The sequence below is a fragment of the Apium graveolens genome, chromosome 6 (assembly GCF_009905375.1).
Source record: "Apium graveolens cultivar Ventura chromosome 6, ASM990537v1, whole genome shotgun sequence".
NCBI classification, from domain to species: domain Eukaryota; kingdom Viridiplantae; phylum Streptophyta; class Magnoliopsida; order Apiales; family Apiaceae; genus Apium; species Apium graveolens.
In genome coordinates, this window is record NC_133652.1 from 3,964,680 (window position 1) to 3,980,469 (window position 15,790).

Sequence of the window (15,790 nt, forward strand, 5' to 3'; positions counted from 1 at the left end):
TTGTAGCTCGAGGTTTTACTCAAACTCTGGGTATAGACTATTATGATACGTATGCTCCAGTTGCCAAGATGGTCACAGTTCGTTTACTTCTCACCATTGCTGCCTCAAAACAATGGAATATGTACCAACTCGATGTAAATAATGCATTTTTGAACGGTGATCTTCGGGAGACTGTGTATATGAATCTTCCTTTTGGCTACTCCTTTCTGTCCACTTTATGTCCGGCTAATCCTCAGGATTATGTTTGTAAGCTATGCAAGTCTTTATATGGTCTTAAACAAGCCCCACGGTGTTGGTTTGTGAAATTCTCGAATGCTCTTAAACAATATGGTTTTCAGCAATCTCACAGTGACAATAGCCTATTTACTTTCAAGACTCCATCTGTGTTTCTTGATGTTCTTGTGTATGTCGATGACATTCTCTTTACTGGTTCGTCTGAGTCACACATTACAGATGTCAAGCAGTTTCTTAACACGCAATTCAAGATTAAAGACCTTGGATCAGTCAAGTACTTTCTTGGCATTGAGGTGGCCAGGTCTGCTCAAGGTTTTTACTTGAATCAACATAAATATGCTCTTGATTTGCTTCGTGATTCTGGTCTTACAGCAGCCAAACCTTCTCTCATTCCTCTGGAACAGAACCATCATTTGCTGGATAATTCTTCAGCTCTGCTGTCGACTGCTGATGCATCTACTTATCGTCAACTAGTTGGTCGTTTGATTTATTTGACCATTACTCGCCCTGATCTTTCTTACATTGTCCACATCTTATCTCAATTTATGAATGCTCATCGTCTGGATCATATGTTAGTTGTGTTCAAAACCTTGCGATACATCAAACAGTCTCCTGGCAAAGGTCTCTTTCTTTCTGCTCATTCCACTTTGTCTCTTACTGCCTTCTGTGACTCTGACTGGGGGGTGATCCTGTTTCTCGACATTCCTTAACTGGATACTGTGTGTTACTTGGTCAGTCTCTTGTTTCATGGAAATGTAAAAAGCAGCACACCCTATCTAGATCCTCAGCTGAAGCGGAATATCGTGCAATGGCTGACACTTGCTGTGAGATTCTATGGTTGCTTGCTGTCCTTAAAGATTTCCAGGTTGTCCCTCCTCTTCCAATTCCTTTTCACTGTGACTCCAAATCAGCTATCTATATTGCATCCAATCCAGTATATCATGAACGCACCAAACACATCGAAATTGATTGTCATTTGGTGCGTGAAAATATTGATAAAGGCTTGCTTCTTCCTACTCACATTTCTACCACTGCTCAACCAGCTGATATGTTTACTAAAGCTATTGGTTCTGCTGCTTTAGCTGCTCTTAGTTCCAAGTTGCAAGTCCGTGACTATTTTAAGCCTTCCAACTTGAGAGGGGATGTTATATCTACTAGTGAGAAACATGCCAATGTTGATGTCAGCTAAGTTGTCATTCAAGTTAGTTACAATATTGTCAGGATGTATAAATATAGACTCTGTGTGTTCATTCTGTAACAACTTTTCATTATCAATACATTTTTTAGTTCTTCATCATTATCATCTGCAATGTAATCACAGTATACTCATCTTCTTCAATTCAACTTAGAGATATCTGTATAATTAGTTTGTCAGTTGTATTAGTATACCTAAGAAAAGGTGATACTTGTTCATGCTGGTTTGAATTGCTCTTTTCATAAAACAGCTGCATGGTGTGGGTTGTTGATTATACTTGTTCGTAATCATAATTTCTTATTTTAACTAAAAACTCATTCATTCATTCATTCGCAATAGTACAGAATTTAATGAATAAGCTATAAATCATGAAAAAATACATTCAAAAAGATTCATTTACCAGTAAAAGAATCAACTAATTAGTGCGGGAAGATCTCAAACTCTTCGTAGAAGAATGGAGGATGCTTCAAGCTCATGGGGGTGATCACCATCTTTGTCTTGCAGTTTACTCATGACAGAAGAAATCCTTCTTGTAGTTCTCTTCAAAACCATTGTAAGCGTTTGTTGTTGATTGCCAGTTTTGTGTTTGACGGTTCTCTCCTGACTTGACATTTCCATCAATATAGATGCAACCATTGATTGTTAACTTGGTCTTCATACACCTCACAGTAGATTACTCCCTCGTAGAAGAATGGAAGATATTATTTCAAACTAAGGGGATGATCATCATATCTGTGTTCCATCCCACTACATACGGTAGAAGTTCTTCCCAGTATTCTCATATTCTTCTACTTTTCCTCCTTCCTTTATAGCCTTTCTTATCCTTTACAGTTTTCCATACTATTTTTAGCAGATATCTTTGAGTGAAAGCGAGTTTATTATGCAAATTAATGCTTCCGGTGTGACCTCTGATTAGGGGTGATCATCGAACAACACAAACCGCGTGCACCGCTTCACACCGCACCGCAAAATGCAGTTTTTGTTTTTTTGTGGTGCGGTTGCGGTTTGTGTTTTTGATAAACTGTGCGGTGCGCTTGCGGTTTGAGTTTTTATAAACTGTGCGGTGCGTTGCGGTTTTATAATATTTATAATATATATATAATGTACACACACATATATATATATATTTAAATATTATAGATTCTTTCTTATTTACTATAGTTTTGTGTTACAAATATTAGCTTACAATTATAAATTATCGACATATTTTTATTTTTAATCAAAAACATATTATTTTTAACTTTCTTAATTTTTTTGAATAAATAAACCGTACAAACCGCACCACATCGCACCACATTCTTCGTGGTGTGGTTTTTGACGTTACACGGTACGGGTGCGGTTTGAGCAAACTACTGCAACGCCCGCACCGGGATCACCCCTACCTCTTATGCCATCCTGAAAATTAAGTCTGCAGGGAATATTTTGCATTTTTTTCATTTGCTTTACTTCAGAAGAAAACACACCCAATTGGAACGTGATTTTGTTTTCTTGTTACTTCACATGGCTAAAATAATTTATCTACATTCATGTGAACAACATGAATATAATTCTTAGACATATAGTTCTCGTAATATTAATCATATTTTGAAATTCATAGTCTCAATCGAATTAGTTAAAGTGCAACTGTTCACGAATGAGACAGTCTCTTTTGTATTAGCAAATGAGACAGGCTGTATCTAAATGAGACAGATACTATATATTCAGCAGAATGTAAATTGCAGAAATATAAACATGCAATACTGGAAATATGTTAATGCAAGAACACCAAATCTTTTCACTTGGTTCGGCCCATATACCTAGTCTATGGCCTACATCCAAGTCCCCATGCCAACTAGCATAGATAATGTATTATATCCACTTAAATAAAGTACTTACAAACTTTCCTTGATTACAATCTTGGCCCTGAATGAAAGAACCCTTTTCCTAGCACACAGCTACTTGGCCTTGATCTTGTAATCAATATTCCCACAACCCGGGACAAGTGATACAATACACCTTTCTTTCAAATACAAAGATAATAATGTGAAAGATTACAACTCGACTATAAACTCTTAATTAACTGGATAATCAATGAATGTAATTAAGAGGATGTTTTTCTCAGAAAAATATAAGATGGAAAGTGCAGAGAGTTGTGTATTTCTGAAAAACATCAAGTCGGTTTATATAGAAAACATGTAACGGATATATTGTATTTCAAACTCTTTTAAAGATAATAAAAGATAAGATTAGGTTTGAAATATTTGAATGTGTAAAACAAGTAATCCGTTAGTTTGTTTCTTGAAAGAGATAAACCTGATAAAGATTGAATATTTGAAATAGGTTAGGTTTATCCAAAATAGAGTTTGTTTTGAAAAGATAAGTCAAAGGTTATCCAGTTAAATAAGTTAACATTTAAACAAAACTCTAATACTTATCTAACTAACTAACAATCTGATTTGCTGTAGACTTCTTCAATGCATCATCAGAAATCACGGATTAACATTCTCCCCCTTTTTATGATGATGCCAAGGGTAAAGAAGTGCTATGCTCCCCCTATCAAAAACACTTTAATCTCCTGTTGCAATATGTTAGATAATAACAGTGTATATATGCAGCAATCAGTTGATAATCATGAGAATATGCAAATGAAACATATGACTTATCAAATGAGATAAGTAAACAAATGAGACAACAAATACGATTAAAAACCAAGCACCCAACAGTACTTAAAGTTATAAAACCTTAAACAATTAATCCAGCACATAAACCAGTGTTATCCAAACAAAATCATCCAATCATCCAGATAAATAAACCAAGATTAAGTCTTAAGTCAAATGAAGCAGTCGTCTTAAAAAAACAAACACATTAAAATTCTCCCCCTCAACATCATAAAAGGCAGGTAAAGAAACTAGTCAGAATCATCAACGTCGACAGGAGCAGAATCTCGAGTCTTTCTCTTTCCCTTGTTGTGGTAAACTGGAGGATCACCATACTCAGAGAATAGCTTGTCCAACTTGCCTTCATCTGGATCTTTCCCATCCCTCTTGCGAAGCCATTCCAAGATATATGAACGATATTCAGCACGAGTCATCCCAAAGGCTTCGGGTGGAGGAACTGCAGGCAGGGGCAAAGGAGAAGTAATCTCGGTCAGAGTCATATCACCAAGCCAATCCTTTTTCTGGTGCCATGGCATGCTACGAGTAGAGACCTGCTGAGATATGTACTTGGTTTCTGTACCAAGTTTATAAAAGAGCTTGACAAATTCTTCCTCCCAAGCCTTGGCAGTGGTAACCATCCCCTCATGTAGCGCACCAAACTCAAAATCTATAGCCCTACTCACCTTCTTATCATGGACATGTAAAATCTCCAACTTAGCATTTATTGATTCAAGAGAAGCAGTAACAGACTTATTAAACATCTCGTAGGAGGCACGCATCATACTGACTTGTGAAGTCAGGGATGCCAAAGACTCATTAGAAGCAAACTGAGTTTTTAGAGACTCCAAGAGATTGTTGTTTTCAAAAACTTTTGACAACAACGATTTCAATAAAACAGAGTCCTCTTGATCAGGATCAGACATATAGTGAGGAGACTCAGGAAACGAACCAAACGACTTATGACCCTCACCAAAAATAAGAACACCAGACTCAATAATCTCAATATTATTAGCAGACAGGACAGACAGATCAAACATAGTAGACACTGGCTCAGTGCTATCATCATCAGAAACAATAGAAAAATGTCTAAAGATCTTTGTCAACAAAGCAGGAAAGGACAAGTTCATAGACTCATGAGACGCACAATGACTCATGTATTTGATAATCAACGAAGCAATATCACAAGGAGTTTTAGTCATGAAAACCGAAATTAAAACAACATCTTGATAAGTGACACAGTCACGACCACTCTTACGAGGCAAAAGATTTGTATGAAACAATTTAAAAAGCAATAAAGCAAGTGGAGTAAGATCATGTACCATGGGCTTAAGAGAGGTACCGATAAAGTTCTCACCAAGAATCACTTCCAGTTGTTCTTCATACTGTAATCCTGGAAACTCCATGTAAGCTGCATGCGTGGTATACGAACAGACACCGGAGCACGAGATACCACAAACTCGAGACAATAGATTAGCATTGAACACAATCGGAACACCTTGATCCTCAGAATAAACCATATCCTCCTTCATCATTGAGAAATTAGAATAAAATTCCCGGACTAAAGAAGGGTAAATAACATCTGGTGGGGATAAAAGAGGCAAAGAAAAAGAAGTTGAGATTAAATAGAACAAGAGAAGAATATGAAGAGTTAGAAGTGAGATAGAAGTAGAAAGGTGGAGTGTATCTCAAAAAACGAGGAGACACACAGAGATTGAGAAGAAATAGATGGAGTAGTCAAATCAAAGTTAAAGACTTGAAGGAAAATGCATGCAACTCGGTTCAGTTCCAAAGTTCAAGAGTCCCAGCAAATAATTACATATAAAATATATAATTAAGACTGAAACACGCAAACTAATTAAACCAAACACGGCAATTAATTCACAAAAATTCATCAATAAATTCCATAGATAAATCAGCATTAAATTAATCAATTAATTAAACACTCGATTATACAATTTCAGTCACAAAGATGAATTATGCAAATAATTGACACAAATAAGCTAAATAGTATGCATGCAGGGATGTAAAAATGAATTAATGAGAGATAGTGTACATACCAAGTTCACGTCTCATAAGGCAAAAACGATCTTCACCTAAAGGTTTGGTGAAAATGTCTGCCCTTTGCTTATCAGTTGAGATATAAATTAACTCAATATTACCTTTTGAGACATTATCTCGCAGAAAATGGTGACGAACATCAATGTGCTTAGTACGAGAATGCATAACAGGATTTTTAGAAATATTAATAGCGGAGGTATTATCACAATAAATTGGAATATTTGTATAAGAAATACAAAAATCCTACAATGTTTGTTGCATCCACAAAATTTAAGCACAGCAACTACCAGCTGCAATGTATTCTCCTTCAGCAGTAGAAAGAGCTACAGATGTTTGCTTTTTACTGTGCCATGCAACCAAACAATCACCTAAATATTCACACGCACCACTTGTACTTTTTCTATCAACCTGTGACCCTGCATAGTCAGCATCTGAAAAACCAATTAAGTTAAAAGAAGTAGAACTAGGATAAAATATTCCAAGATCTCTAGTTCCCTTAAGATACTTAAAAATCCGTTTAACTGCATTCAGATGAGATTCTTTCGGTTGAGATTTAAAACGAGCACAAAGACAAACACTATACATAATATCAGGACGAGAAGCAGTTAAATATAATAACGAGCCGATCATAGCTCGATATTTAGTAATGTCTACAGGTGTACCTTGTTCATCCTTAGTGAGCTTGACAGTTGTACTCATCGGAGTAGCTTTAGCTGAAATATTTTCTAACGCAAATCTCTTAAGCAAATCATTAACATACTTACTTTGATGTATGAAAATGCCTACAGCAGATTGGTTAATTTGCAAGCCTAGAAAATATTGCAATTCACCCATTAAACTCATATCAAATTCTTTATGCATGCAGTCAGAAAACCACTTACACAAAGATTCATCAGTTGATCCAAACACAATATCATCTACATAAACCTGTACTAATAGAAAATGATGGCGTTTATGAAAAATAAAAAGAGTTGGATCGAGTGTACCACGAGTGAAACCATTCTTTAGCAAAAACTGACTGAGACGCTCATACCAACATCGAGGGGACTGTCTCAATCCATAAACAGACTTTTTGAGCTTGTAGACATAGTGTGGATATTTTTCATGAATGAAACCTGGAGGCTGCTTCAAATAAACTTCTACCTTAAGATGACCATTTAAAAATGCGCTTTTAACATCCATTTGGTAAAGCTTGAATCATTTGTGAGCTGCAAATGCCATTAGAATCCGAATAGCTTCGAGACGAGCTACAGGGGCATATGTCTCGTCGAAATCAATTCCTTCCTGTTGGTTGTATCCCTGAGCCACCAAACGAGCTTTATTCCGAATAATGTTACCATCTTCATCCTTCTTGTTCTTGAAAACCCAACGAGTACCGATGACTTTTGCCTTAGAAGGAGGAGAGACAAGTTCCCAGACTTGACAACGTTCGAACTGGTTCAATTCTTCTTGCATGGCAACCGACCAACATTCATTTGCAACAGCTTCTTGAGCATTTTTCGGTTCAAATTCAGCAACAAAGGCACAGAATGCACATAAGTTATGAAGCCTGCTTCACGTAGAAATCCCTTGATCTAAATCAGTAAGAAGATTATCTGGTGGATGATTCTTCACAGTCCTAGAAGATTTAGGAAGTTGAATATTACTCATCTCTTCCTCATTAGAATTGTCTGCCTGGAAATGAATAGGAGTTGTCTCATTCAAAAGAGACTGCCTCATTTCCGCTTGTGAAGATTTATCCAGAGGAGTAACAGAATTCACATTTGAAACACTATCGGGAGTCTTTGGAGAGCCAGAAGATTCATCTGAAGCTTGAGTAGATCCCGAAGAATTATCAGAAGACTGAGATGGACCTGGAGAGTCTTGACTGCTTGATTTATCAAAATGAGACTGACTCTTTTCAGAATTAGACTGTCTCATTTGGGAATGAGACGATAGATCCGCAATATCTTCTTCAATTTGAGATATCTTCAAGGCAGATTCATTAAATGCAATGTTGATAGATTCTTCAACTTTGAGCTTGATAGAATTATAAACTCTATAGGCCTTGCTTGTAGTGGAATATCCCAAGAAAATTCCTTCCGTAGACTTAGCATCAAATTTTCCTCGAGTGTTTTGTGTATCTAAGATAAAACATTTTGAACCAAATACTCGAAAATAACTGATGTTAGGCGTTTAATTCTTAAACAATTCATAAGGAGTTTTAAGCAAAATAGGACGAATAAGCACTCTATTTAACACATAACAGGAAGTGTTTACCGCTTCTGCCCAGAATTTACGTGGCAGATTACTTTCATGAAGAAGAGTACGAGCAGTTTCCTGTAGAGTTCTGTTCTTGCGTTCAACAACTCCGTTTTGTTGAGGTGTACGTGGGGCAGAGAATTCATGAGTAGTGCCTCTAGATTTGCAGAAAGTCACGAAATCTTTCTCGAATTCTCCTCCATGATCACTACGAATAGTCTTGAGCTTTAAAGAATACTTAGTCTCAAGGTTAGTAATAAGATCTTTGAATTCACTAAAAGCTTCATCTTTAGTACGCAAGAATAACACCCAAGTAAAACGAGAGTAATCATCTACTATAACAAAAACATAATTCTTACCTCCCAAACTTACATATCTTTCTGGACCAAAAAGATCTAGATGTAACAACTGCAAAGGAACAGAAGTTGATACTTTATTCTTCGCAGTAAAGGAAGTTTTCACCTGTTTTCCAAGCTGGCAAGCTGAACATGGTTCTGACTTCTTGTATTTCAGCTTTGGTAAACCTCGAACTAACTCATGTGAAGATATCTTTCGAAGTAGATCCATATGAACATGACCAAGACGCCTATGCCACAGATTCTGTTGCTCTTGAACGGTAGCTAGACAGATTTCTTCTTGCTGCTCATCAAAATCTAACACAAAGATGTTTCCTTTTCTTTTGGCTACTAAAGCAAACTCGTTAGCTTTATTACCAATATAACAAACATTTTTATCGAACTTAACACTATGACCAACATCAGTTAACTGACTTACACTAATAAGATTATATTTTAGACCATCAACTAGACGAACATTATTAATAGCAAACTTGTCGTTACCTATGGTACCTTTACCTACGATACGTACGGTAGTGGAATCTCCAAGAGTAACTAAGCCTCCCTCTTTAGCGATTAATGAGAGAAACTTTGATTTATCTCCAGTCATGTGACAAGAGCAACCGCTATCAATAATCCACTTGTTTCGAGGAACATGGACTTTAAAACAGACCTGCAAAAGATCCTTTATCTCTTAGGTACCCACGTGACTTTGGGTCCTTGAATGTTAGTATCATAAATCTTATACAAATTCTTGTCAGATTTCTTAATCCACATTTGAACAATATTAACAGATTTATGCACATATTTAGATCTAGTTGTTGAGTTAGTATCGTGGCCCTTAATACCACATAACCGAGATGCAGAATTAGTGTGACCAGATTTGCCACAGTCTTGACATTTTTCATAAGGCATCTTGTATTTCATAGGAGTTCTTTTGTAGCCACTTTGAAAAACCTTCTTCTTGTTGGCTGATCCATACCCCAAACCTTCTTTGTCAAGAGAAGATTTCTGTTGGGCAAGTAAAGCATTCAAGGTTCCTTCTCCATGAAAATATTTGGCTAGATCAGTTTCCAGCTGGGCAACCTTTTGCTTGAGTTTAGGAACTATAGAATCAGAAGATGCATTTGATTCGGCAGAAAAAGTTTCCTTCTTTAATGCATCAAGACATGCATCCTTCATCTCGATCTCATTCTTGAGGTAGTTGACTTCTTCTTTCAGCTTAGAGACCTTCTCAGATAGTAGCTTGTTGTCTTCTACTAAGGATTCATCTTTGATGGAATCATCAACCTCATTGAGAACCTCACTCAATGCTTGTTTAAGATAAACATTCTTTTCTCTTAACTTTCTATTTTGAGCCTGCAAGGTTAGTACATCCTGAGATATATATGAATTTTTATTAATTTGAACAGTATGTACCTCATCATTGTCACTAGAGTCAGACTCAAGTCCAGCAAAGCATAGTTGATCTAATTCATCGTCTGAGTCAATTTCTACTTCAGAATCATCATCACTCCATGTGAGTAAAGCTTTCTTTTTGGCTTTGAGCTTGTAGCAATCTTTCTTGAAGTGACCTTTCTTTCCACACTCAAAGCATGCATCCTTGTTTTAATTATTTTTGCCTTCCTTACTTGAACTAGGTCTGAATTCTTTCTTTGGAAATGAAGACTTCATGGGTCGTTTAGATGCATTCTTTTTGGCCAGAAATTTGTGGAACTTCTTAGTGAGAAGTGCAATCTCCTCATCAGAATCTTCAGAAGAATCACCTACATCTGCATTAAGAGTCAGAGTCTTTTTCCTGGGGGCTTCATCTTCTTCATCATATCTACGTAGTTGGTTCTCGAATTCTTCCAATTCACTGAACAGTGTTAGAGTATCCATAGTCGAAAGTAGTGTCGAATCCTGCAGAATGGTAACCTTTGGAGCAAATTTCTTTGGCATTGCTCTGAGGATTTTCCTATTGATCTCAGATTGAGGAATGATCCTTTCCAGTGAGATAGAGTTCATTAATGTCAGAAACCTCCCTTGAGCATCTCGAACGCTTTCATCTCTTTCCAACCTGAAACCTTCATAGTCACTCATTAGCATACTTAATTTTACATCACGTACCTTAGACGTGCCTTCGTGGCTGACTTTGATCGTATCCCAGATCTGCTTGGCAGTAGTACATGCTGATACTTTTCTTAATTCTGTAGCTACCATGCCATTGAGAAGAGAATTCATAGCTTTAGCATTGGAGTTCATTGCATTCACTTCTTCAGGAGAAAGATCCTTGAGAGATTTTGGCTTCCCTTCTTTCATGGGAATGGTAAAACCATTTTCTACAGCATCCCATTCGAAAGCATCACGCTGAAGAAAAATTTTCATCCGAAACTTCCAGTCATTGTAGTTTTCAGCACCATGAAGCAATGGCGGATAATTGTTTGAATACCTATCTGGTTGAGCCATGGATCGCTAGCAAAATAAACACTAAAAAGAGAATTAAATGCACCTGCTCTGATACCAAATGAAATTCGTAGGCTCAATAGCTTTAGTAAGTCTGCAGGGAATATTTTGCATTTTTTCATTTGCTTTACTTCAGAAGAAAACACACCCAATTGGAACGTGATTTTGTTTTCTTGTTACTTTACATGGCTAAAATAATTTATCTACATTCATGTGAACAACATGAATATAATTCTTAGACATACAGTTCTCGTAATATTAATCATATTTTGAAATTCGTAGTCTCAATCGAATTAGTTAAAGTGCAATTGTTCACGAATGAGACAGTCTCTTTTGTATTAGCAAATGAGACAGGCTGTATCCAAATGAGACAGATACTATATATTCAGCAGAATGTAAATTGCAGAAATATAAACATGCAATACTGGAAATATGTTAATGCAAGAACACCAAATCTTTTCACTTGGTTCGGCCCCTATACCTAGTCTATGGCCTACATCCAAGTCCTCATGCCAACTAGCATAGAGAATGTATTATATCCACTTAAATAAAGTACTTACAAACTTTCCTTGATTACAATCTTGGCCGTGAATGAAAGAACCCTTTCCCTAGCACACAGCTACGTAGCACACAACTACTTGGCCTTGATCTTGTAATCAATATTCCCACAACCCGGGACAAGTGATACAATACACCTTCCTTTCAAATACAAAGATAATAATGTGAAAGATTACAACTCGACTATAAACTCTTAATTAACTGGATAATCAATGAATGTAATTAAGAGGATGTTTTTCTCAGAAAAATATAAGATGGAAAGTGCAGAGAGTTGTGTATTTCTGAAAAACATCAAGTCGGTTTATATAGAAAACATGTAACGGATATATTGTATTTCAAACTCTTTTAAAAATAATAAAAGATAAGATTAGGTTTGAAATATTTGAATGTGTAAAACAAGTAATCCGTTAGTTTGTTTCTTGAAAGAGATAAACCTGATAAAGATTGAATATTTGAAATAGGTTAGATTTATCCAAAATAGAGTTTGTTTTGAAAAGATAAGTCAAAGGTTATTCAGTTAACTAAGTTAACATTTAAATAAAACTCTAATACTTATCTAACTAACTAACAATCTGATTTCTTCAATGCATCATCAGAGGATTAACATATTTATCAACCACTGTTATGACTTTCGAATGATCCGAATATACTAGTTTCAAGGCTAATATATATTTTAATTTGGCCCCAGGTAGAAGTTTAATGGAGCAACTCAAAATTGTTTGTAGCTTAACAATCCTGAAGTTTTACTTAAAATAAAATGTACTAATGGTTAGGATCATAATAACTTTTGCTTGCTGCAGAAACTGAAGAATTTATCAGGAATAAAACAACACTAAAACATAAAAATCCTGCTGCTTGCTGGTCTAGAAGATATAATTTTGCACAAGACAATCAGGTTGGTTCTATAATTTTCTTTGCTTATTTTGTGTAATTAATTTTGTTGCATCTTGTTTCTAAAGCTTCATTAGCATAATGTATAATTTCATGTTGGCTCCCTGTTTTCGCTTCAGATATTACGATCAGGTCTTCCAAAGGAGGTTGAATCGTAAGATTTGTAGATGTTACTTGATGATCTCTGCAGAGATCAGTATTGTGGTTTTCTACTCTTATAGTGTTAAAAATTATAATGTACTGATTTTGTTTTTGTTTGTTCATAATATCTTATTTAAATTGAAAAGTCTTTCATTCAGTCGCAATATTACAAGATATTATGATAACAAAACGAAGGCGGAGATCCAAATTAGCATCTGAAACTCTTTACCGGCCATATTTTTCTCTAATACAGAAGACACAGGCAAGATATCCACATCCATCACATTCGAAAAAGTACTGAATCTCGTAGCCAGCTTCACAGATTCTACATAAGTACGAGGGACAATCTCTTTTTGTGGTCCTCTTTATAACCAAAGCAAGCGTGTGTGCTTGATTGTCAATACTATGTTTGATCGTCTCTCCTAACTTGACATTTAGGCATGAAATGGGGCAATATTCATGAAAAGATTGATCACATTCATCACAATGATAAAGCAACCTCTGGTTGTTAACTTGTTCTTCGCATATTTGACAGTAGAATACTCCCTCGTAGAAGAATGGAGGGTGCCTCAAGATTAGGGAGTGATCATCATATCTGTGTTTTACACTACTTGGATAAAATACACATTCTATACTAATCCGGAAGTTACTACAAGTTTCACATGCGTATTCCACTCCTTTGGAAATATGGTAGTTTCTGATACTACATTTAGAATCGGAGAAGGGACGCTGAACAAGGGAGTGGTGTTTGTGAGATTTATGTCTAATCCTAGTGGATAAGAATGCACAGCGGATATCAATTACGATATCACAAGTCTCGCATATATAATAGAATCCGTTTGTGACATAGTTGCAAATTCCACATGCCACATAACTATAAAAGTATTTCTTATGCCTATAGCGAAGAGAGAGTGTATGCTGCGGGTGGAACGGGGATGCTCCTACTGGGAGCTCATCTGGCAACTGATTGGCACAGAAGGAGTGGAGAAAGAAGCCACATTGGATGCATGCATAGTAACTCGGATGGGATATTGTAATGGGTTGAACGCACCCGTCGCATATCAACACCCTTCTATCAACATCATCATCATCGTCATCATCATTGTTATCGTTTACACTTATTGTAAGCTGATGCAGTTCTAATGGATGGTCCGGGTGACTCCAGTGTTTTTTAATAATATGCGGATCATTAGCTATCAATGGTATATTGGCACTGTTTCCGCCCTCACCTTGAAATTCAACTCGCAACTTGCTACACTGGGTGATAATTAGATCGAATAGTGATTCCTCGCTAGGAAGAGGAAATTGAACCAGTTCAGGTTCATCGTCAACAATGCCTTCTTCTTCAATCTCATTTCTAAAAACAGCAAATTGGAATTTAGTCAAGGGGTGATAATTGTAAAGACATTAGCTCATGCCAAATAAGAAAACAATTGATTTACTTAGCATAAATATAAACAATAAAGATACTAACCCCAAAGATATTGTGGACTTCGAACATTGAATATGCACAAAAAATGTGCATTTGTGACAGTAATAAGACCAGCACAAGGATTGAACTCGTTTATTGCAGATGGCACATAATCGACCAAAATAACGATGCATGACAGGAATTGAGAAGATAAGAGTGAGAGGGTGATGGTGATAAGTAGGAGCTGGAATGATGGGAGGAGAAGAAGCACACTTCTCGTGTATCCAGAAATCACAGGTGTAGCATACATAGGAATAATCTTTATCTTCCTCCCAACAAGCATCACACTTAAACAAAGCCTGCCTCTGTGATGTCAATGAATGCTCCTTGTGACCTTCATGGTGAATCACTTTCTGTTCATGAACATAAATAGAAAGAAAAGCACAGACAACACACACGTCAAAATCACATTGAACACAAGCATAAGCAAAACGAACGTGACTACTACAAACATCACAAGTGCATGTTTTAGAGCGTGGTTGTAGAACAAGGGGGTGTAAGTCCAGCTTATCGCGAATAATCTCTTTAGGCAATTCAGCACAACTCTTGTGGAGGTAAAATTTCCGACAACGAGAACTACCACCCTTAGTACATGTATATGCAGGTGAGCCTATAACAGATTTGTCACAAACAGAGCAAGTAACATCGGATCCGATAACATCATCTTCTTTTAGTACCAGCGGGTGCTCCGGGTGGCTAAAGTGCTCTATCTCTACTGTTGAACTACTCATTTTTTACTTGTAATGGATACTGTATTGGAGCTTCAACTTCTTTACAAAACATACGAAAAAAATGTACCTCCCTCCCTCCCTCCCAATTCTTATCGTTTCTAAACAGTGTCTGACACGCATTTTAAGATGAATAAAAAGTATGGTTGTATAATTTTTTTTAAAATTTTTCTTTTTCAGAATAAATGTTTAAACATTCTATTTTTATTCAGAAAAATAAAAAATTTTAAAAAAGTTATAGAAATATACTTTATATTTATTTTAAAATGCGTGCCCGATACTCTCACAGAAACGATAACAAATGGACGGGACTGATGGAGTATCATTTAATTCATTATCTTTGAGTAGAAATTTCAAAGGAATTTAACAGGCTATTCCATATTTTACTTTGAACTTTTTCAAAGTTTCCCGACACCACCCATGTGCTACCTAACCTTTTTCATAAAGTTTTTTCTTTAAGAACTTTGATATTGTAGTGATACTTTACTTTATTTCTAATTCACCTAACTTCACTAGAAAAATCATCCTGTTGTTAACACAATTTTCAGTACTAAAACTATTAGCAACAAATTATACTCCCTCCATCCCATTGGGAAGCATACGTTTGATTTTAACACGAAAATTAAGATAAAGTGAAATGTTGAGAGAAAAAATAAGAAAAATTGATAAAGTGATGAGTTTAATCAATATTTAATGGATAAAATTAGTATAGTAAAAGAAAATAGTGAGTATGCCTGGTGGTGATTAAATTTTATATTATAAAATATTTGCTATTTTTTATAAGTGCTAAAATATATAGAATTGAATGAAATTTCTCAAAAAATGAAGTGTATAAAAATGAATGAGATAGAGGGGAG

The 15,790-nt window shown here is 35.9% G+C and overlaps 1 protein-coding gene across 1 annotated transcript; it reads right to left on the minus strand.

The window, feature by feature from the left end:
- Positions 1–12,863: 12,863 nt before the first annotated feature.
- On the minus strand, positions 12,864–14,973 carry LOC141663573 (uncharacterized). The gene is made up of 2 exons (XM_074469354.1): positions 14,209–14,973; positions 12,864–14,091 (listed from the first exon to the last, which is right to left on the minus strand). The coding sequence occupies exons 1-2, from the start codon at positions 14,934–14,936 to the stop codon at positions 12,960–12,962; spliced, it is 1,860 nt and encodes a 619-aa protein (XP_074325455.1). The 5' UTR covers positions 14,937–14,973; the 3' UTR covers positions 12,864–12,959.
- Positions 14,974–15,790: the final 817 nt, after the last annotated feature.

Bases quoted from the DNA above. Each gene is read 5' to 3' on its own strand.
- LOC141663573 (XM_074469354.1), bottom strand. From the start codon at position 14,936: ATGAGTAGTTCAACAGTAGAGATAGAGCACTTTAGCCACCCGGAGCAC. The intron at 14,092-14,208 runs GTTAGTATCTTT...TGCTGTTTTTAG, and splicing joins AAGTCCACAATATCTTTGGG to AAATGAGATTGAAGAAGAAG.